General features: G+C 36.5%; 2 protein-coding genes across 4 annotated transcripts in view; both read right to left on the reverse strand.

Annotated features, from left to right (window-relative positions):
* LOC132104049 (CUGBP Elav-like family member 3) overlaps positions 1–1,795 on the reverse strand; it is a 28,022-nt gene extending 26,227 nt beyond the window's left edge. For all 3 annotated transcript variants that reach the window (XR_009423504.1, XM_059509236.1, XM_059509235.1), the window contains exon 1: positions 1,656–1,795. The gene's annotated coding sequence lies outside the window, so the exon portion shown is untranslated. The remainder of the gene's footprint in view (positions 1–1,655) is intronic.
* LOC132104048 (regulation of nuclear pre-mRNA domain-containing protein 2-like) lies at positions 750–23,566 on the reverse strand. Its single transcript, XM_059509233.1, has 10 exons — positions 23,211–23,566; positions 10,427–10,556; positions 9,581–9,714; positions 9,326–9,378; positions 9,080–9,206; positions 8,797–8,972; positions 5,719–6,085; positions 5,345–5,611; positions 4,836–5,021; positions 750–3,715 (listed from the first exon to the last, which is right to left on the reverse strand). Exons 1-10 carry the CDS (start codon positions 23,401–23,403, stop codon positions 2,037–2,039), a joined length of 3,312 nt encoding a protein of 1,103 aa, XP_059365216.1. The 5' UTR covers positions 23,404–23,566; the 3' UTR covers positions 750–2,036.
* Between the last annotated feature and the right edge of the window lie 518 nt (positions 23,567–24,084).

Consider the following 24,084-nt stretch of genomic DNA (forward strand, 5'->3'; position numbering starts at 1 on the left):
CTGTTTGATGAAAGTTGAAGAATGAAATATGTATATACTTAAGCACCCACCCAGAAAAGCGAGTTTCAACATGTTTTAAAAAGTCCTGCGATGTTTTACTTCTGCGCTCGTTTTATTTATTTTTTAATCTCTGAAGCAGAATTTATTCTGATATAACGCTTTGCTCATTGCTAAAATCCTGCCTATTAGCCAGCAAACATCACCTGCAACTGATTTTAAGGCTAAAGAAGTTCTCCTTTTACTTTACACTTCCATAATGTTGTTACTCAAGAAAAAAAAAAGCTTCGTTATTCCAATTTTAGGAGTTGAGAACATACACATCCATCTGTGCCTAATCCAATCAGCATGAGTGACATTAAATTAAGTGGAACCATGCCGGGCCTTTATTTTAGAATCAAGTTATTGTGTAAATTCCTTGTCTTATATGCTATATTTAATTCAGAGGAACAGAATTCTTTCTTTTATGCTGTATTTCAGAGAAAGATGCAACAGTGTGATGCAACATTTGCCACACAACTGAAGTGTGACCAGAATCATCTCTCCATAGTCCTTATTTGATCAGACAAAAAACTTGATCTTTATCTATTTCTGCATAGTAATTGGCTATTTCAAACTATTTGTGCAAACAAGCCTAAAGTGAGATAAATATGGGTAATTTTGAAGTAAATACTCATTTCATACCAGACTACAATATGTGAGAGGAGCAGAATGGAGGATTGATTACAGAACGCACTGTAATCAATGAAGAGTGAAGAGGTGAACATTTACCTTTAATTAACGGTCTACACTTATATTCTGATAACTCAAGCTATGCTTTGTACAGTTTGCAGTTACATAGAATTTATCATAGAAATGGCCTTCATTTACCCATTCAAACACTAATTGAGAATTACATGAAATGGAAAAAATACAAAGCCTCTGATTTTGGTTCCAGAAGACAGTGAAGGACAAATCTCAGTCATATATAGTCGATACGAGTTGCAGCCATTTAGCTACAATGAAATCTCTGCATACAATTTGATCATATTTTATTGATGAATGAAAGGTGTTCGCGAAACTGAAGAGCAAAGAAATCAGTCACTGAAGCAACTGAGATGAAAAGACTCAAAGACATCATGGTTGAGACTGCACTCCACCACAGTGTTTTTTTCCAAACATCTTTATTTATGTCAGTACAGTAAAAGCCTCAGGGAACTGAGGGAGGCCATGATGATTCTGCCCGACAACTTTGTTTCTTCTGCATCTTCTGCCACTGTTGGCAAAAACGGCTCGTCTCTGTACACCTCAGCACCTTACCTCAAAATTGTAAAGATTACTTTTTCTCTACACTGCTGTTTGTCCATGAAAGAGGATAATGAAGCTTAACTACCTGTTAAGGTACATTTAATTATATGTACAAAATAAGATCAAAACTACCAGCTTTGCATAACAATATAGCTTGATCATCAGTTGAACTTAAATTTGGAAGTAAAAAAATATTACATATCAACCTTAGTTAAATGATGATCCAAAAAACCATTGAGTTTCCCAAAGATATGTACGCACACATTCTCTCTGAGGGAAAATGACATTTTGTATTAACCTTTTAATTTGACATTTTTATAGAACTAGACACAAAAATTTAATTGAAAATTGAAATGAAATTGAATAACCACCTCTTGTTTTGTTTGCCTTCAGATTCCATCCCATTCCGCAAGCATTCGTTGCCAGATATTCTTTCCGTTTCTCTGCTCCAGTGCTTCTTGACTTCACCTTGCAGCACAACTGCCCACACTTTACATGTCTTGGTGTTGGAAAAGATCAGAGAAACAGATCTTGCTCAAAAGTTTTTGGTGATCTGATTCAAACCCCTTGGTTACTTGAATAAATTTGCACTTTTCAATTGTGATCTTGTGAAGGTGTTCAGGACCATCTCCTTCGTGTCAATGTCCACAGCAATCTTTGTCTTGATGATAACCCAACAGCACTTTGGAGTTCTTTACTTGCTCCCTGTGGCATGCACTAAACACCTGAGCTTAAGTATCACAAGACACACTTCAGTAATGTGGAGGCAAGAAAGGTCTTTTAGGGGGATAAAAGGGGCCCCTGACTCTGGGAGGTCCACCAAAAGGTGGGCCAGGTCGCTTGCCTCTTGGAAAGGGCAGCTCATGATGGACCGGTGGTGGCCTACGAAGGGGCCTAGGAGCTGGATAATGCCCAGGGTGAGATGGAAGAATATGGCGTGGTGGTGGAAGCCTGTGCTCCAGGTGAGGAGGAACCCTGCGTTCTGGGTAGTGAGGTGGTATTTCTTCAGGATAATACTCTTGTGCATGAGGTGAAATCTGGTGCATTTCGTAATGAGGGGGAGAGGGGCTACGTGGTGGCTGTTCGTAGAATTGGTCAAAGTATGGATCTTCAGGCAAAGGTCGAGGAGGACTTGAAGCTTCATGGTAACCCCGTACTGGAGGAGAAGATACAATGCGGTGATGGGGTATACTTGGAGGGTGCTGCAGAGGTACTCTTGGTGGATGTTGGTGGTTGTAGTCCACTGGACCATTCGGTGGGATTTTAGGAACAAGGTGCGGTACATTAGCAGAGTGAGAAACCACATCCCCATGTGGATGGAAAGGCTCCTTGTTTGAAACCTCATGAGACATGTGTTCATAATCAGAGTTTGCTGGGACATAGGAGCCATCAACACCACCTCGTTCTGCTTCCCCGAAAGGTTCCTGCAAATCTTCGGTGGCATGAGGACCACTTGTTCTTGAAGAAGATGCTGTATGCATGAAATCTTGTGGTGGAGGAGGAAGCTTTGGGATAGGTGGCAGAGGTGTGGTGAAGAAGTTAGGCGCAGCAAGATCCTGTCTTGGTTCTTTGGCAACGTACCGCTCTGCACCATATGCGTCAGAGCTGGCCAATACTTGCTTCTCTTGATCATCTCGATATGCGTAGCTACCTTCCACCATTTTAGAATTTGGTCCCACATCATGAGTTAAGGAGTTTTGTCTCATCTCTTGAAGTATTACACTGGATTTCTCGGTATCTCTCAAAGGTTGCTGGTTGCTGGACATAGAAGAAGAACGCATTGCTTCAATGCGTTGAATGCGCTTAGCTTCTGCCTCTGCAAGAGATGGCACATAGTCTTTTTTTGGTGCGGTCTTCTGGTGCATGTCTGTATGAGCTTGTGGATCGGTGTGAGCATTTTGTTCCTGCCAAGATGGAAGTGGACGCGTTGATTTAGCATCTAAAGTGGTGGTCATAGACACCGATTGCCCCTGCTGATACGGGAACAGCTCTGATTGAGGAGCATCCATAATTTCATCTTGTGTTGGTGTAGCACCAGCTTCATCCCTTACAGGGGTTCCACCAAGGTTATCTGCACTTGCTGAAGGGCTATCAACAGTTCCTTTAGGCCCCAACAGAACAGATGGAAATCCCAAATTAAAGCCTTTCAGCCCTGGGTTACCTTGGAGAAAGTTATCCATCTTGGAGTCAAAGGTAGAGTTGAGAGAAGAGCTAGGAGTTATTTTCTCATTCTCCATATTGGACTGCATAGGCGTAGGAGCCACACATCCTTGAGTAGAGGGATTCCTAGCCAGTGGGAGACTAGAAGGAGCAAGTAAGACTTTAGGAGATGCTTGAGTCTCTGCTATAAGAGGCGATGTCAGGGATTGCTTTTCAGAATTTGAAGATGTGATGGTCTTTGCAGTCGTGTTGTTTAGCAAAGAGGACAGGCCTGGTGGGAAAAAAAAATTAAAAGAAAGATAGGGGTAGGGACACAAGGGTCAGCAGATTGAGTTTAAAAAAAAACATTTTCTAAAGAACTCATACTAAGAGCCAGACTAACAACTTGTACCAGCACAAACCCTTTTTAACATTAAAAAACTATTGCAAGAATTTACTATAGGTTATTTTACCTAACCCTAATTGAACAATGTGATTTACCAAGATTTTGTATTAAAATTACTGGTATTTGCACCACTTATTTAACCGCCAAAAAAGCATGCCTTAACCAATTTTGCCCCTGTGCTGATAGTAGATTACCTGAACTTGATTATCATCATCTCTGCTTGTTTGCAACCCTACACTAATTTACACTGCTCTTGGTAAACTGCATTGGCACTTTTATGGGGATTGCATTCACACAGTAAATTGACCTGTTTAGTAAATCTGGCCCCAAGTCAGATTTATAAAATGTTTATAAAAAACATCTTCTGCTGCTTCCACAATTAGGCATAATTTCACTAGAGTTTTAGGTCAACATGAAATTACATTGTCAACACATTTAACTTAAGTAATTTGATGAATTTTCGAATGAAACATTATATTTAACAAGTAGGGTTGGATTGCATCCATCAGGAATCATGGGCAAGAGTGCCAGAATGAAGCCACATCTTAATCGTAGTTCACATTCGACTGTGAAGTACTACTTTGCTCATAAATCACTACTTGTCTGGCACCAACTTTTGAGGAGAATTTAAAAAAGCCACATTACCTTAATCAAAAGCTTCAAATATAATTTTGTTTATTTGTCATCTTCATGGTATTAAGCTCTTCGGCTTTAGATTTTGATTATTAATGGCCTAGGTGACATTGTCTGAGAAGGATGTTGTTTCAAAGGTGGAGCAAGTCATTACATTTTGATGAAAGATTACATCAAACATTTTCTTTTGTGTAACACACTAAAGAAATCACACACAGTGAGACCGCAAATGTATTAAAAAAAAAATAGGGTTATTTTTGATTTCATGTTGACTTAAAACAAATTGAACATACTATGTTTGAACTACTGTGTTAACAAATTTCATTTCCCAACTCTCTGGTTTCTCAAATAATTTAGCTTTTCCTTTTCTCACCCTGAAAACCCCCATGGGTTTGTGTTTTAGACAGAGCACTGAGCAAAGTGTTGGGGTTGATGTCCACCCTAGAAAGGATGCTGGCTAGTGGGTTAGCCGGAGGGGCAGTAGTGGGAGTCTTTTGAGTTGAGCTTGGAGTAGAAGGTACACTTGGGGATGGCCGAGATACAGGACTAACTCCTACAGCTGCAAAGGTAAAAGCAATGTTTGAATGCATGATGTTAGATACAAATGTAGATTTCATTTCTTACTATCAAGCAGTTCTCCAAATCCAAATTCCAAAATTATTTTACTTTTTGGAATTTTTTCTACTTTATATTGACAAATAGTGGAGAGGAGACAAGAAAATTATTAGGGGAATGGGAGAAGACACAACACAGGTCACATTTAAACATGCATCTCTCGAATGAGCATCACAGCTTACTGCTAGGACAAGGCTTTGGCGTATGCACATTTAATAAGATATTTTAAGCTGTGTGTAGCATGCTGTGCAAATTTCAGCATCTCACCTGAGCTCTTCATAACGTTTGTGATTGTGCTGAGAATGGAGCTGATCTTGCCTAGATCAACACCAGCAAGGTTCACTGGCAGTGACGGTGTAGTTGGTGTGGTGGTTGTTGTTGTTGTAGTAGTTGTTGTTACTGCTGAGGGAACGGTCACTGCTGGGGTGTCGATCTGCTTTGTTTGAGTACATTCAGTTGTTGGCAAGGATTCTGTGACATTTGGAGTGACAGAAGACTGTTTGGACACAACAGCCGAGGCCACACGTTCCTCAACTGTAAAGAGGATACAAAATTAATAAAATAAAAACATAAAAAACTATCAAGTTTCTTTTGAATGTGAAACCTACTAAATATCAAAAAACTTTAAGGTCATATGGTACCTATGATGGTAGGTGTTTCTGTCTCCTCTACATCCGAGAGGTCCATGTCTTCTACATCACGATTGTCTTTGTCTCCCAAAGGAGCACTTGGTGGGGACGAACCCCCGACAGATGAGAGAGGGCTGGGAGCATCAGCCAAAGCAATCAAGTCCTCCTCCATCGCCTGACCATCCAGCTCTGGGTCTGGGGTACCAATCCTTTCCAGAGCTTGGAAGGGCGACTCTGAACCAGTGGGCGAAGGAGCATCTTCAATGGGGGAGGGGATGGGGGAGGGTGTGGGGGAGTCATCTGGATCAGGCAACATAGACTTCAGTGAATCGAGCTTGCGCTTAAGGTGTGACACCCGGTTTGCAAATGTCTCGTAGGCCTGGAGAACAATGATTTGGAAAAATGTTCCACTATTAGTTCCAATGACTACATCTATCAAATTGTACATTCACAAAATTGGCACTTTAACAAATGCTTTGTTTTTGGGGTTGAGCGGTATGAACTTAAATTACTGTTCAGAAGTTTAGGGTCAGTAAGATTTTAAGATTTAGAGAAATTATTACTTGCGTTTAGAAAAGATGCATTAAATTCATCAAAACTCTTCAACAAATTCTTTAAAAAACGTCTCACACAAAAACATATTAAGCCATTATTAATATTGATAATAAGAAGAAATGTTTCTTGGGCACAAAAATAATATAATAAATAAGAAACATAAAAATAAGCATATCAGAATGATTTCTGAAGGATCATGTGACACCACCACAGGAATACATTTTAAAATATACTAATAATATTTCAAAAGATTGCTGCTTTTACTGTATTTTTTTATTTGAAACACAAAAGAGAAATTACAATATTTGTATATTTGATAGTTTTTTGTTTAAACCAATACTGTGAATATTGCACTTAATGATATTATGAATATAAGCATTGGAACAGTGAAGACAAAATTGCTTTGTCTGCTGTGGAGTCAAGACATCTGCAGATATGATTAAAAGATGAATATGAGACAAAACTACAGAATGTCACATTTAATTATTGGGTGTTTCAACACATTCATGTTTAACCAAATAAAAAGGACCGCACTTTTAGAGTTTAATCTCCTGTTTGATGTGAGCATAAGTATTGGAACAGTTGACTCACAGGTCTTTCCAAGCGTTCAGCTGTGTCCTATTGCATTAATTCTTCAGATATTAAAAGCAGTTAGCTATTGCTTCTGCATTTGGAGTCTTGCATTTGATGATGAAACACATGAACCAGGATGAAGACGAAAGGGAGCTGACTTTAAGAGACATGCAAGCATTTGAATGCTTAACGAAAAGAGGAACTCAATTAGAGCTATGTCAAAAACAATGGGCAAGGAGTAACCAAAAGAAAGAAACCACCGGTGACTACAGCATTCAACAACAACCTGGCCACTGATGACAGACAAATCATAAAAGCTGTGAAAATCCTAAAATATGTGTCTGTAAAATCACCAGAAACCTCCAAAAAGCTGGAGTGATGGTCTGACAATCTACTGTCCGCAGGAGACTTCCACGGCAGAATTACAGGTGTTACACAGCAAGATGCAAACCTCTGATCAGCAGCAAACATATAAAGGCAAGAATAGAGTTTGCAAAAAATGTGAGCCAGTAGAGTCTTGACAGATGAGACAAAGATTATCTAGGATTTAAGAGATGGGGGAAAAAAGGAAATGATCCTAAGCATACAACCTCAACTGTAAAGCTTGGTGGAGGTGCTGTCATGGCATGGGTATGCATGGCTGCCTCTGGAACAGGCTCTCTCAACTTTATTGATGACGTAAAGAATGATGGTGATAACAGAAGGGTAAAAAAACATCTTGGCCACCAATGTTCAAGAAAATGCCACAAGACTCATCAGAAAGTGATTCATATTACAACTGGAGAATGACCCAAAATACCATGCTAGCTCAGTCAAGGAGTTTATCAGGGCAAAGAAATGGAAGGTCTTAGATTGCCAAAGTCAATGTCCAGATTTAAAACCAATTGAACATGAGTTTCACCAGCTAAAGAGGAGACTAAAGGCAGAAACCCCCCAAACCAAGCAAAAGTGGAAATTGGCTGTATTAAAGGCTGGGAAAAGCATGTCAATGGATGAAACCAAGAGTCCGGTGATGTCTATGGGTGGCAGACTTACTGCTCTCTGTGACTGTATGCAAGGGATTTGCAACTAAGTATTAGCTTTTAAACTTATACATTTGCTTTAAGTTCAACTGTCCCACTACTTGTCCATTTTCATTTGGTAAAACATGAATGGTGTGCTGAAACACCCAATAATAAAATGTGATATTCTGTAATTCAGTCAGGATCTTGTGACTCCACAGCTGACAAAGCAATTTTGTCTTTAAATGTTGCAATATATATATGCACACACAGATGAAAAATACATTTCCTAATACAAATTTTACATATACTGCTCATCACCCAAACATCATCTATAATCTTATAAAAATAAGACAATTAAACTATGCAAAACCAATGATCTAAAATAAAATAATCCCAGAAATGTGGTAATTTCAACTATTGTAAAAATAAAAAAAAAGGTTAATTATAAACTTATACAGCTGTGTTTTTTTAAATGGCCAATTATGGCAAAAATTAAATTTCAGCACAATGCACCTGAAACTACTAAAAGCAAGAAATAAGCATTTGGTCATTACTTCTGAAAGGGCTATTTGCTGCTTTCAATCATGAAGATAGTTTTTATATGTGCATTGAAATAATGAGTCTGCTGGAAGGCCTGAGGATGCTGTAAGTGAGGAGAGATTAAGAGCTTTTGTAGAAGCAAACGGAAATAATTCGATTTCATAAAGTGCTTTTTGGAAATATAAATAAAACAACATTTTACTTATTTCCTACTCATCCATTTGAAATGACTAGATGGTTCTTTACATTCATTCTAGTCTCCCAGTGTGGAAAATTAATAAATTTAGTAATATTTTTGCAACAAACACTGCAAATTATAGTGTAAAATATTTTGTACAGGAGTGCAGCTTTAATTTTATTTATAATATCATTTCAAATTGCACCCAAAAATATCATCACATTAATCTGCAATACTTACTTTAGCCACAATCTTGACCTCTTTATATTGCATCTCATAGAATATGTCTGCATTCTCCAGAGCTTCCATTAATGGAGGGCCTTTTTTGACCTCTCCATCCAGAAAGGAAACAAACTCCTGAAGCTTTGCACTCCCATCTTCAAAGTCTTTAGAAAACCTTTTACCTCCTGCCTTGTCTAAAATATGAAATGTGGAAAGAACAAACACATAAAAATTTGAAAAATACTGATGCATTAATTAATGCATATCCATTTAGAATCTTAAAAGGCCACTATTTACCGACCTTTCAGTTTCTTTAGAGCCTCTGTGCTGCACACATCCACTCTCATTGCCGCTAACTGTTTCTCTTTGAGCTCAATCTCATCCATGGATGTCCTGTACTTGGACAGATGCTCGATAAACGCCGTGGGCTGACAGGTAAAAATACAAACAAGTAGTTAAGAAGTTGTTTAAATTAAAGGTATAGTCACCCCAACCCAAGGGGTTCCAAAGAGTCACTCAAATCCAATTGTGAATTTTGACTATTTACCACAAACTCAGCAACAATCTTGGATTTCAGGGCAGATTTGGAGCTAACTGGAGCTGAAAATAAAATTGAATAATATTAAAAATGAATAATCATTATTTTATTATAATAATTAAAAAAATATGTAAAAGTCTTCAAACATTGTATATTAAAACTTTCAATGTAAAACCTAAAAATAAATAAATAAATACTGACAAGCATATAAAATACAAGCTGGAGCAACATTAAGTTGATAAATCCTCAATTTTTAATTCAGACCTTTCACTGGTTCTTCTTTCCGAACCAAATTGTTCCTAAGCTGACTGATGAACTCCTCTGAATAGACATTTCTCTCTTCCCAAATGGACAGTATCCTCACCACTGCCTTGTTCACCTTAGAATCCTTTGTGGCACTACAAGAAATCACATTTACAAAGCTTCATAATATAAAGCAATTCACACAATGCAACATCACAACAGATTTTAGAAAATAATTTGCATATAAGGCCACATTAATGCATGCTTTGTTAGAAGCACTTTGTCACAGCATCATTTAGTAATTGATGGCTTTGTAGAAACATACTAATCAAAAATGATTTATTTTTATATATATATATATATATATATATATATATATATATATATATATATATATATATATATATATATATATATATATATATATATATATATATATATATATATATACACATATATATATATATATATATGTGAGACTGAGATTGTTATTTGATTTGTATGTCAATTATTAAATCGTTAAACTAAATTGTCAAAATACAAAATGTCCCAAAAATATATATTTTTTAATAAAAATAAAAAAAAATACATGGAATATTTGATTTAGTATTTAATATGAATGACAAGTCAAAAGTTTAAAAATGTATATATTTTGCTTCAAAACAATGTGGTGATTCATTCTGGATATGGTAGGTTTGGGTCATGGCTCCTTATTTTGGAACTGTATAAAATTTAAATGTAGAAATTACTTCCAGAACCAAGACCTGAGAAAGTGGGTGGTCACTGTTGTGGTCTATAGGCAGAAAATGTATTTTTTGCTCTTGAGAACAATCTGGTTAAAGTTCCTGTTGATGAAAGCAGACTCACCTGATGAGCTTAATAGCTTCTGGCAGCACATCTGTGAATGTGGTGCGGTAGACTATGGCATTTTTCCTTTTACAGTTCTGAATGACATCATTCGCAAGATAGAAGAGATTAAGCCTGTGTGGTGCATCCGCTGGGAAAAGAATAAGGAAAAGTTTAACTTCATCATAAAACCATCAGTTTAATGGTCTGCTTACAATGGCATGAACTTTGTCTAATATTAGTGAGGATGGGCAAACCATAAGGAGGTGTTAAAATTCATGCTTACAATGAATAAATCATGAGGAATGTCACAAATTTATAGCTATATTAGCATGCACACCAATGCACTTTAATGTTCTGTTTATTATAAGCACAAGCTGCAGTTATGTCATCAGTCACTTTAAATGTTTGATCTCTTTAAAACAGGAAGAATTCTGATTGGCTGTCAATGTTTTTTTCATTTGTTAGCTAGAAAAAAAAATAGTTGTGAGTGATTCCAACGATATCATTCCTATGTGTCGCTATCAGAATAGTGTGGTTTTAAACCATTTTTAAAACTATATCTATCTATATCAATATCATTTTGTCCTTAGTTTGTACAGCCCTTAACTCAAACTTTTTTCCTCTTGGAAAGTTTTTACTATGCGTACACATAGTTTTGAATCACTTGTACACTATGTACATATTAGGTTGTAAATTTGTATTAAACCCAGACTTTAATATTATAGGGGTCATATAATGCAATTTCATGTATTCCTTTGTCTTTGGAGTGTTACAAGCTCTTGGTGCATACAGAAGATCCGTAAAGTCGCAAAGACTAAAGTCTCAAACCCAAAGAGATATTCTTTGTAAAAGTGAATGCTCAGACTCGCTTTCCTAAAACACCTCATTCAAACAGGCCCCCACATATCTACGTCACTGTGTGGGAAGATTTGCATAACACTGCCCAAATGTATACACAAAGAAAGAAGGCATAACTTTTATTCAGTATTAGGCTTGTTTAAGATGTGTCAGTGCTGCGCAGATGGATAAACATATTAGGGATGCACGGGTTGACCGGCCATAAATCGGAACCGGACGGTTTTTGCTTAAAATACGCGATCGGCAGGTTTTTCCAAAAAGTTTTTCCACATACTACATTGTAATCATTCGCTTTGTCATTTGTGTGGAAGTATTTCGAAATCTGTGCGTTAGTGCTGGGCGATATATCTAACGAACATGATCATGCGCATCTAGTCAGTAAATCTGGTTCCGTGATTACCACTAAATCACCATCACCTGCTTTTAAATGGAACAGCATTTAATAGACAGAGCTGTAGAACACTTACAAGCTATGCAACATCGCGTTCATTATCCCAGATGATTCACCTTCAATAATCAACGCGATATTGCGTAGCTAGTAAGTCAGCAGATCAGGATCAGGAGCAGACTCCTGTGTGAAAGCACAGTCCGTGCTGCTTCTGTACCACACATGGACTACATACTACATTAGGGCTGCAACTAACGACTATTTTAATAGTCGACTAGTCACCGACTATTGAAACGATTAGTCGACTAATCGAATAATTATAAAAAATTTCTAAAATTTAGCATGAGATTGCTTTAATTCTGTGGAAAATGATAGTAAACACAAGAAAGAAGGGGGTACTTCAATGAAAAATGCATATTTTATTGAACTTTGCTGCCGATTCATACTAAAAGTAAATAAAAATGCCCTGTAACGTTAAATCCTTTTTTTTTTTGTGAAAATACGCTTATAAAATGTGACCCTGGATCACAAAACCAGTCTTATGTTGCACGGGTATATTTGTGGCAATAGCCAACAAAACATTGTATGGGTCAAAATTATAGATTATACTCTTTTGTCAAAAATCATTAGGATAATGATATTAAGTAAAGATCATGTTCCATGAAGATATTTTGTAAATTTCCCACCTTAAATATATAAAATATTTATTTGTGTGAATGGATGCAGCACTATCGTCAATAGAAATGAACAACTTTGAAGGCTATTTTCTCAATATTTCGATTTTTTTGCACCCTCAGATTCCAGATTTTCAAATAGTTGTATCTCGGCCAAATATTATCCTATCATAACAAACAATATATCAATGGAAAGATTATGTTTTCAGATTTCAGATGATGTATAACTCAATTGTAAAAATATTACACATAAGACTGGTTTTGTGATCCAGGGTCACATGTTATTTAAATCTTACCAAGGTGAGTCAAACTCCGTTTCATTCAACTCACCGAGGTACTGCCGTGATACGCAAGGACTGCTTTGCAAACCATGCAGGTAATATTTTTATTCGCCGTATCCAGGCTAAAATGCTCCCAAACTTTAGATGTTTTGGTACGTGCAGCTGCTGCGTTGGACACCGCCATTTCTGTATGTTATCGCTCAGCAGAGAAGCTAATGCGCATGTGCGACTCTCGGCAGAGATTGTAATGAAGAGAGATGCCTAACTCGGTCGGAAAAAACATGTCTGGCGACAACTTCGACAATGAAATTCATTGTCGACTATTTCTATTATCGATTTTTGTCGACAACGTCAAAGAATCGTTGCAGCCCTATACTACATACATAGTACATACATACACACTGTAAACAGAGTATGTGTGAACCTCACATAGAGCTCACAAAATCAGGCTTGTGCTGTGTAATCTATTGTGCGAAAATTACATGATTGCAAAAACAAAAAAAACAGTTCATGATAAAACATTTAGGCCAGATAAATATATATTTTTGAAAAATGCCCCCCTCCACCCCTTAAATGAAAAAAAAAATCCCACAAGAGTCACACAAGAGAGGTATTTATTAACTAAATTTAAAAAAAAAATGAAATTCAGGCCCTGCATAAATGTCTAAAAATCTTGATTGGACCATCACTATTCTACATGATAAAAAGAAGGCTTTTAAAAGATCGGTATCGGTGATCGGATCAGCAGATACTGCTTTCTGTGATCGGCAATCGGCCTCAAAAATCCCGATTGGAGCGCACCCCTATTTAATAGTCAACATTTAACCAGTTCAAAATATTTATTTAACGTTATCTGTGCTAGGATATTTCATCTACAACAACGAGAACTTTTATAAACATCCATTTGGCCATTACAGATCTCAGAAGACCACGTACATTGTGATTCCTCACAATATGATCACTTTAAGCATCTAAAGATGAATTCGTAAGACAAATACACATAACTGCTGTATAACAAACACAAAACATTCTTTTTGGGAGTGAAAAACATGTTCTTCCTCAGTCTAAGAACACAAACTAGCGTATGATGTGACAGCAGATTGTCGTTTCTGAATATCTTGCTTATCTTGTGGTCACTTGTTATATAAACCCTGCAGAATGCTGACAACACTAAATAACATCCTGACCAATATAATGGCACAGGTACTAAAATTCATTTTTGAACTTCTGGTTCCATCATCCCAAAAGTGTTTATTTTGAATGGATTTTTGGTTAAATGCCTGAAATAAGGGTGTGGTGAACACAAAAGCAAGATATTTTCACGTTTCATTCTATGATTTAAAATACACCAGTAATGGCATACTTGTGATTTTAAGCTTGAATGTGTCTTTAAAAAGGCAGTTGCTAACAAGTTGCAAATTGGGACTACAGATTTTGTCAGGGATATCCAAGATTCATGTACGTAGTAGTCTGCTTTTATAGTCTTACTATGTTTATAGTATACTCACACTCTTGCAAACTATTCAAACTCTTTCCAACTTCTGCAATCATCCAATAGTAAAAAGTGTAAAAAGTAAAAAAAGCCCATGCTGCACTTTATCAATGACTTACTCTGTCAAACTTTCCTTTTACTAAGAATTAATAATATTTAATCTGAAACAATTAGACAATTAGTTCCTAAATTAAGAAATAGTCAATAAACAATGAAACATTAGATTTGTGCTATTTCAAAGAAAACCTCCATTAGTGACGCTACTGCAAAGTAGTGAAAAATTGATATGGGGAAAAAAATACATCTACTTACATTTTACTGTTATGGTCTTAATGCAAGCATTTTAATTATGCAAAACAGCATGTCCTAACAGCAAAAGATGGAATGCCACACACTAATATTTAGGGTTGAGTATCGATTGGGTTCTTTATGATACCGGTGCCATTTCGATACTTTTAAAACGCTACCGGTGCCTGAACCGATACTTAAAAAAAAAAAAAAAAAAAAAAAGAACCACAAAAAACTATGGATAACATTAAAGAACATTAACAATATTTAAAATAAATCCATAGCTTTCACACGATTGGATGCTCTCATTTCCTAAGTTGTGCTTCCTTTACTCTAAAGCTAATAAATGTATTTCAAGATCTAGGTCATTATTTAATAAAAAAGCACACCTATTTTTTCTACTGTATCTATGTCAATCTTTAATCAGTTCTGTAAATGACTGTATGGTCATTCTTTCTAAAGTAGCAACAATGTTGTATACAGTACTGTGCAAAAGTCTTAGGCACATTAGTATTTTCACCCCAAAAAGTTTTTTTGTTTGTTTGTTTTTAAGACAGTTATTTCTATCTTTTGCTGTAGTGTGTAAGTAGGAAATATCATTTTACATTTCCAAACATTCATTTTGCCATTCCTTTTAATAATAATCTAGTAAGATTTTTGAATGCACAAGCAGTCTGACAACAGCTGGTGCTCCACATGTAGATCTATGGAATTACATTTGCTTCAATAAAAATGAACGAAACTTTATAAAACTGAACGTAACTTTTAACTTTTTCAGAAACTATCAAAAATATGCCATTACAAAAAAAGAAAAACACAATGAAAATGAAAAAAATGAACTCAGTCGCACAAATTTAATAGGCTCTTCAAATATGCTTAATTCTTTGTTAATGTTTTTCAAAGATTAGTTTTCGCTAATCGTGGATTCTGAATGCATTGCCACAGATTTCGCTTACGCTTCGCAGTTTTTCGTTTGGTGTTTTCACACAAACTTCTCGTGGGGGCGGGCTTAACAGTGATCTAAACTGATTGGATAGTGAGCTTTTGATGGACAGGTGCTCTCTTACCAGGAAGAACAGACGCCACTCGGTGGCAATAATAAACACAACAAACTGTAGCACACTGTAACATGAAAAACTTGTATTGATGTTATTGGTTACTTCAGTAACACAAGCTTACTTCAAGCTGCCTTGAAGAACAAGAGCTCATCTTTACATACTGAGACAATCGAAGGTCAAATATTATTTAGATATTTAGTAATACAAGGCACGACGTATTGCATACAAATCACCGCGAGAGCTTTTTTTTTCTTTTTCTTTTTTTATTAATGCAGAGAACAAAAACATACAAAAGTATAAACATACATAACATAATATCAACCACAAAAAAAACAATAAAGAATAAAATAGAACTAAAGAAAAGAGGGCCAAAATCTAAACAAAATTACACAAGGAGATCAAAGGCAGAGCAAATTCTAACAGTACTTATAGCTTTCTTATTAGTAGATACTGAGATTACATTCAAATAGTTTTCCATTTCTTTTAGGAAAACAGAGAAGACAGGTTTAAAGTTGGAGAATTTGCATTTGTGAATGTGAAATTTGTTTAGGAAAATTTTTTAATTAATAACAAAACTGATATTTTTGTTTGTGGGGTCAGAGTAGGGCTGGGCGATATATCTAAAGATATGATCATGCGCACCTAGTCAGTAAATCCGGTTCCGTGATTATCGCTCAATCGCCATCACCTGCTTTCAAATCGAGCAGCATTTAATAGATGGAACCATAGATCACTGACAAGCATTATCGAAGGTGATTCATCTTGGATAATGAACGTAGCTTGTCAGTGATCTACGGCTCTGTCTATTAAATGTCGCTCCATTTGAAAGCAGGTGATGGCGATTGAGCGGTAATCCCGGAACCGGATTTACTGACTAGGTGCGCATGATCATATCGTTAGATATATCGCCCAGCCCTAGGTCTGAGTCATAATACCCAAATATAATGTTTTTCATATGTACTGAGAAGCCTGGCAAAATCTTACACTTGACAAACACACCAATATCATCCCAAAGTTTCTGAGTGTAGTGACATGACCAAAATAAGTGTACAGTTTCTTCAGAACTCGAAAAAAAAAGAGCATGTAAGATCAATTTCAGATTTAAATCTTTGTATAAACTACGTTACAGGGTAGAACCTGTGTATGAGCTTAAAAGAAATTTCTTTCACTTTGTCTGTGAAAAAGAATTTTTGCGGTATAGACCAGATTTAATCACCGCGAGAGCTTTCCAATATGCGAGCCACTGAGTGACGTCTGTACTTCCCGGTCAGAGAGCACCTGTCCATCAAAAGCTCACTTTCCAATCAGAGTAGATCACTGTTAAGCCCGCCCCCACGAGAGGTTTGTGTCAAAACACCAAACTAAAAAATGCGAAGCATAAGCGAAATCTGTGGCAATGCATTCAGAATCCACGATTAGCGAAAACAAATCTTTGAAAAACAGTAACAAAGAATGAAGCATATTTGAAGAGCCTGTTGAATTTGTGCGACTGAGTTCATTGTTTTCATTTTCATTGTGTTTTTCTTCTTTTGTAATGGCATATTTTGTTTCTAGTTTCTGAAAAAGTTGCGTTCAGTTTTATAAGGTTTTGTTCATTTTTATTGAACCAAATGTAATTCCATATCTGGTCTCACCATCTAAATCCAGAAGAACTGTAGCAATGTCTTCAAGACATTTTAAAAAACCTGCCTCCAAAGCTACAGTAGTGTGAGAAATTTTAGGCACTTGTGTAAATATGCTGTAAGTAAGGATGCTTTCAAAAATATTGTCATAAATGGATTTTATTTATCAATTAACTTCTATTAACTAAATCAAATCAATATATGGTGTGACCAACCTTTGCATTTAAAACAGTTTTGTCCAGGTACACTTGCACATTGTTGTTCAGGTAGCTTTGCAGGAAGGTTTTTTCAAGTGTTTTGGAGATACGACCACAGTTCTTCCAAATGTATTTTTGATGCTTCAAAAAATTCTAACTGACCCTCTTATGTCACATGGACTACTTTGAAGATGTTTTTATTACCTTTTTAACCATGGACAGTATACCGTACACACACTTTCAATGGAGGGACAGAGAGCTCTCGGACTAAATCTAAAATATCTTAAACTGTGTTCCGAAGATGAACGGAGGTTTTACGGGTTTGGAAAGACAAGAGGGTGAGTCATTAATGACTAGGGCTGTCACTTTTAGTTCGAAAATCGATTGCACAATCGATCGGACCAACCAAAAAAGTTTTGAAAATGAAAATAGGGAATCGATTTTAACCAAATATGTACACAATTAATTTAAAATAATTAAACAATTAAAAAATATAGATGTAACAAAACTCACAACCAAGCAGAAAAAGAAAATAAAGAATTTCGAAAGTGCAGTATGCGTTGCGAAAGCTAGACAGAAAATACCAGCAATTTTACGCGCCTATAAGACCCAGTGATGTCGAAAGCGAAAGTGTGCTACGTTCACACCAAACGTGAAGAGCTTCTGGCGTGAATAATTTCAATGATAAGTCAATGTAAACTTAGAGGTCTCGCGGTGCAGTAGATGCGAATTTGCCTCATTCGCGCATCTAGTTACAGGAGATTCTGAGTTATGAAAAGGACCATTGCAAGCTGACAGCGACCGGCTTTTGTGGTGGAAAATTTTCAGTAATACCCCCACCTTGAGCAGCTGTACCTGAGTGTCCCTGGGACATCAGTGTGGTCGGAGCCGTCTTCTCAACAGCTGGACATATAGTGAATAAAAAACGCTCTGCTCTGGACCCCGAAAATGTTGATCGACTTGTTTTCCTGTCCAATAAATTTGTAATGGCCCTAGACTTTTTGCGCATTTTATTATGCCTTCCTAGTGCCGCCTAGCCTAAGTGTCGGTTACGTTCAATAAAAAAAACACACATGGCCTGTTCTCAAGTACATTTAAAGTTTCATTTTTTGAACAGTTGTTTGAAATGGATTGAATCATTATTTAAAATAATCTTGGAGATTTTTGAATTGCCTAAATCATAAATGCAGCCGCGTTGAAGCCTGCAGTGATGTTTTTCTTTTGTTATGGCAGACATAGGGCTGGGCGATATGGAGCAAAAAATATATCTTGATATATTTTGCTATATCTCGATATGCGATATATATCTCGATATCTTTACAGGAAAAATAACCCCACAAAAACTACTGCAAAAACAAATATGCCAAATATTACATGTTTAGGGCCCTATCAAATGTTTTATTTTTTTCTTCACCATATGTTTTATTGTTACCTAATTCTGTGTTTTTGCATGTGTAATTATTTAAATGCATAAAAACAACTTAATTAGTTAAAAAAAAAAAATCTTAAAATAGCCTTATGTGAAATGTTTTTTCCCTTCAGAAATTCTGTGTATTTACATTTTTCTGGTTGTCAAATGAAGGCATAAAACATTCATTTAATTTATCTTTCAATTATTGAAAATTAAGCAAACTTTATTTTTTGGTAAACAAAGGGGATTTACTATTAAAAATAAAACATGGAAGAAATGTTGTGTGATTATTCCTTAAATTATGTTCGTTTCATTTTAATAGTAGTAGTAGTGGGCTATGTACATTCTGCTGAACAATAGTAATAGATTTCTGGCAAATACTTTTATTTTGATGGGATTACCTTTACAGTTCTGTGTATGTGATACTACAGTCTATGATGTGATATATGACGCTAGTTTTACTCCAATCAAACAGTCAAATGCTCATGAAGTGACTCTCAGTGCAGTTCTGGAGATGTTCTTTGTGTTTACGTCCTAATTTAGTGAGAGGAAAGACGCTGAAATCACGCGCGCTTCTGCGCCATTCATTAACACAGACACGCAGAACATGCAGGTTTCATATTTAAATAGACTTTTCCAGCTTAATATTTGCAAATATTAGTCCATATTGCGATTTGATGTAAGTGCAATTACCTACTTTTGATTAATTCATTCAAAATTTGACAAATTCCGTGACATTCAAAGTTAAACTGTAAATTCCGTTTTTATGACTGGATTCCACGATTCCGTCCGTGTTTTCTGCATCGCAGAAATCATAGGGACCTACAGTAGACATCTACCAGCTGTTCGTCCGACGCCTAATATGGAGGTATCTCCATATAATGGAGCAGGTTGTTCTTTTTTGAGACTAGTTCTGTACACGCAAGGGGGGGGGGGACAAAATCAAGGAGGCGGGGGGCAAGCGGGGCCAAGCACAGCACAGAGAAGGCAAACAAGCAAAGTGGCGGAATATAAACAATATATCGATTTATACGATATGTCAAAATCCATAACGTGTTTAAAAAATATCTCAATATATTTTAAATATCGAGATATCGCCCACCCCTAGGCAGCAGTCCCCTCTGCATATATATTTTTTCGAGAATGTTGCACTCCTGTTGCTGTTTGTTATTCTGCACGAAATTTCATGCCAATAAATAAGAAATATTGCTGACTTGTGTGTTTCCAGCGCTCTCTTTACGTTCGTCCGTTATTTGATGTTGAAAAAGGAAACGTCTTTTTTAGACATGGAAAATCGATTTTACAATCGATTCAATGAACACTTATGTCTTAAAAATCGAAAATGATTTTTTCACAAAAGTGACAGCCCTATTAATGACATAATTTTCATTTTTCGTTGAACTAACCCTTTAATGCTTTGAAATTACAACAATTTTATTTCCTGTAAAGTTAGCTAAATTTAATGTGTTTTTAACCCAAATAAAAAAAAATTAACTACTGTTAAGTGATCCAATTTCACGAAGGTGCTCAGTGTAGGGGTGTTCATTTTAACCGGTTAAGAATTTTGAACGATTAATACGATCAATTAAACGGTTTAAAAAGTAATTTATTCATTTATAGTAATTTATCAAAATATTTAAAAAGGTTTGCTGCATGGTTAAAATATGCTACGCATATAAAATATTGTGTTTTTTAGAAGAAAAAAATAAACATAAGTCACGTATAATAAGTCGCATTTTATCATTTTATTCAGAAACAGGCCTAATGCCAACGTGAAATGTTTACAAACATTATAATAAACTGTAAACATAGCTAGGCTATTTTAGTTCCCCTCAGTCCACAACAAATAATTTCAATTAACAGTATTTAGAAAAGAACAAGAATTAAAAATAGGTCTTTCAGAAGTTATAGCAATATAAACGACAAGCCAAAATTAATAAATTTTGGCTAAAACGAAACTGAAACCAGCGCTGGTTCTCTCATTCGACACAAATTAAAATGTTTCCATATTCACGATGCATTTGAATGCCAAATTATTACTTATGTAGGCCTACCTCTCTCGCGTTCCAATATACAGTACGTTTTGCGTAACATTACGGCAGTACAGTGATAACACTTAACGGCACTGCTTTTACTACATATTTCAACTGAGCAGTGTGTTTAAAATAAATAGTCAAGAAAAAGACAGAAAATACATTGCCAATGCCTGCAGCTTTATGTTTTCATGTTTATTAAACCAGCAGTGACATTTAAGGCTACTTCTTAAAAGGCAATGCATGTCCAAAAAAACTCCAGCCAAAGACACACAGTTCCAATTCACAGACTCCCCTAAATATGAACTATGACATATATAGGGCATGGTCCAAAATACACAACAGTCCTTAAATGCCTCATGTCTTTTAAAAATATAGCATTAATGTTCCTGATACAAATTCTCATCCTAAAGCTTCTAAATGCAACTGGCACTCCTAATAGTTAAAGATTCAAGTCAACTTCAGGCTAAACCTCATGTCAGGATATACTTGCAGAAAGCACAGCAAACCATGATGGAAATGTTCTGGAGCAGGATGTGCACAATCAAGATCACTTCCCCATGAAAGATACAATGGCTGTGTTTTATAGTCTAGTGCCTGAGATGCCCAAAATTGCAGCTGACTTGGAACAAATTCATGGCCAAATTTGCATCAAGGATGTTTTTGCATAAAGGGTTAAGTGCATCAAAATGGTTATCAATATAGCAGTTAGATTAAGGATGATGTCAATATGCACATCAGGCTGAAGAAAGAAAAATCTGCTGTCTTATGCGTTTTCACTTTGCTGATAACAGAACAGTGCAAATACTGGATGGAAACTTGGCTTACGAAAACATAGCTCATGTTGACTCTGAAGTGCTAGTTACACCTAAACATGCTGTTGACGTGGAAGAACCCCATGACACGCAAAATGCAGCTGACCCTGAACACTCTCATTTGACCCCTTACTTCCCAAAAATGTTGCTGATTCACAACATGCCTATGACACGCAAAATGTAGTTCACCCAAACGTGCCATTCTGACACCAAACAGTCCTGTTTAGCCGAACTAAACCTTGCTGATCCTGAACACCTTTTATTGCCTATAAATGCTGTGGATTGACACCCAAAATGTAGCTGATCCTTAACACCCCATTCTGCCCCAAAATGCCACTGACACCAACACCCATATTCATATTTAGCCCAAAAATGCTCCTGATCCTTAAAACCCCTTTACTGCCAAAAACTCTGCAGATTCAAAATGCGCCCGAAACTGAAAATAGTGCGGACCCCAAACCCCAAAAAGCCTTTTTCATTATGCACTAAAATGGCCAAACACTTGTTTTTTTTGCTCAAAAACGTTCAAGATCAAAACATGCCTATGACACGCAAAAGGGCTGACCCCAAACACCCTACTCTGTCCTAAAATGTAGCTGAAACAAAACACATCCATTTAGCCCCAAAATGCAACTGAAACCAAACACCATTTACTGGCCAAAAACGCTGTTGATCAAAATGTGCCTGTGACACCAAAAACTCTGCTGACCCCAAAAATTTTGCTCATTCGAAACATGCCTATAACACCCAAAACGTATCTGACACAAACACCCCTTCAGTCCCAAAATGCTGCAGACACCAAACACGAACACTTCTTCCGATTGGACATGTGCGTGTGACACCCCAAAATGTATGTAAATCCTGCTCAAAAAGCTGCTGACAACAAATACCCAGATTTACCACAAAATATACTGCTCACTGTATATGCCTCTATCCTTCCTAAAGTTTCTACTAGATTCAAACACCCATATTGAGCTGAAAAAAATTCTTCTCATCCTAAATGCCCCATTCTGCCCCAAAATGTTGCTGACCTCAATCAACCCTTTGCTGCCCCAAATCGTTGCTAACTCAAATCGTGCCTAAAATACAGCTGACACAGAAAAACTCCCCATTTGGCCCTAAATGGCTCTACTCTGAAATATTATGTTCGCCAAAAGAACTGCTGTCTAGGAAGACAGCTTACTAGATTTTGAAACACGACCTATGTCTTCTTGACCTGATAGATTCAGATTAGCAGTTTGCTAATTAGCAACAAAAAGTTGTTTAGTGGGCCGAAAGGGGAAAAAACAACAAGAACTAGCCAGTCACAGTAACGTTTGTGGTACTTCTTCACACAAATATGACACACGTCCGCTTAGAACCCTCAAGGAACGCAGATTTGAGTTTATAGACCGGTGTTCTGTCGATTTGTGCTGCCTTGTCGAAAAATGCTACCTCCCATTAAAACCAATGGTAGCATAATTCGATAGCGAAAAGTGTTACCTATCAGATTTTGCTTCATGCATGATATTAATAAGGTGTGAGGCTTTATTAACATGTACACCTACCCCAACCCTAAACCTACCCTTACAGTATGATAAATACAGTGTTGGTAGCATAATCTGATAGGTAGCATTATATGTCAGAACACCGGTGCTGCATCACAGCTGAACTCAGATTAGCCGGCTAACATGCTAAATACTCACATTTGCGCAGCCACCTCATCCAGTATCGCACGACCAAGCTGTGATACTTCTTGTTCTCGATGCACCAGACGGATAGTCCCTGGATGGATTCCATGGTGTTGGATACAGTCTGAAAGCGACGGTCCAAAGTGGACTCCAAGCGCGGCGATGAACCATTGTTGTGGCCGCTAACGCCTGCACTTCCAGCCGCCATCTTTCAGGTCTTCAGGTCGCGGTGCTGCCGCTCACAGGTTCGTGTGTGGATACTGCAACATCATGGGACTCTGATCATAAATCCCAACATTAACATAACAATTAGACATGTACAGTTGAAGGTCGCATACTGATTTTTTACTTTCTCTGGTCTGAAATAACAGTGACAAGGAGAACGTGTTATACAACACAACATATGCAGAGGTAGAAACTGGTGAAATCACGATGAAACGTGTATAAATATAAGTATTTCATATTGCTGTAATATGAACCATGCAAACATCCAGCAGGGGTCAGACATGGACAGAGAGAACAAGTGAGAAAAGCAGACTTTCAACCCCTTCTTCTTACGAATTCATGTTAATTACCTTATATTTACAGATGTCACGATAACTTTCATTAATTTAATTAGTTAAAACAAGAAACATACGTATTTCCCCTGATTGATATATGTAGAATATATAATAAAGATTGTTTTGAACAATTTAAATAAACATGCAAGCATATTAAAATAGAAAAGTTATTTAAAATTACAGTTTTTAATGTAATTGGTGAGCAATGTAGACTTAAGCATTTCTTTCAAAAACATTTTACAAATGTTACCGACCAACACTTATGAATGGTGTAGTCTATATTTAAAATATAAATAATATATGGAAATAATTGATGTCTAAAATAGAAA

Source organism: Carassius carassius, chromosome 25 (genome assembly GCF_963082965.1).
Source record: "Carassius carassius chromosome 25, fCarCar2.1, whole genome shotgun sequence".
Taxonomy (NCBI): Eukaryota; Metazoa; Chordata; class Actinopteri; order Cypriniformes; family Cyprinidae; genus Carassius; species Carassius carassius.

Coding starts and splice junctions, on each gene's coding strand:
- LOC132104048 (XM_059509233.1), bottom strand. CDS start 23,403: ATGGCGGCTGGAAGTGCAGGCGTTAGCGGCCACAACAATGGTTCATCG. Junction 8,973..9,079: donor GGCTCTAAAGAAACTGAAAG/GTCGGTAAATAG, acceptor TTCATATTTTAG/ACAAGGCAGGAGGTAAAAGG. Junction 5,612..5,718: donor AGAAACACCTACCATCATAG/GTACCATATGAC, acceptor TCCTCTTTACAG/TTGAGGAACGTGTGGCCTCG.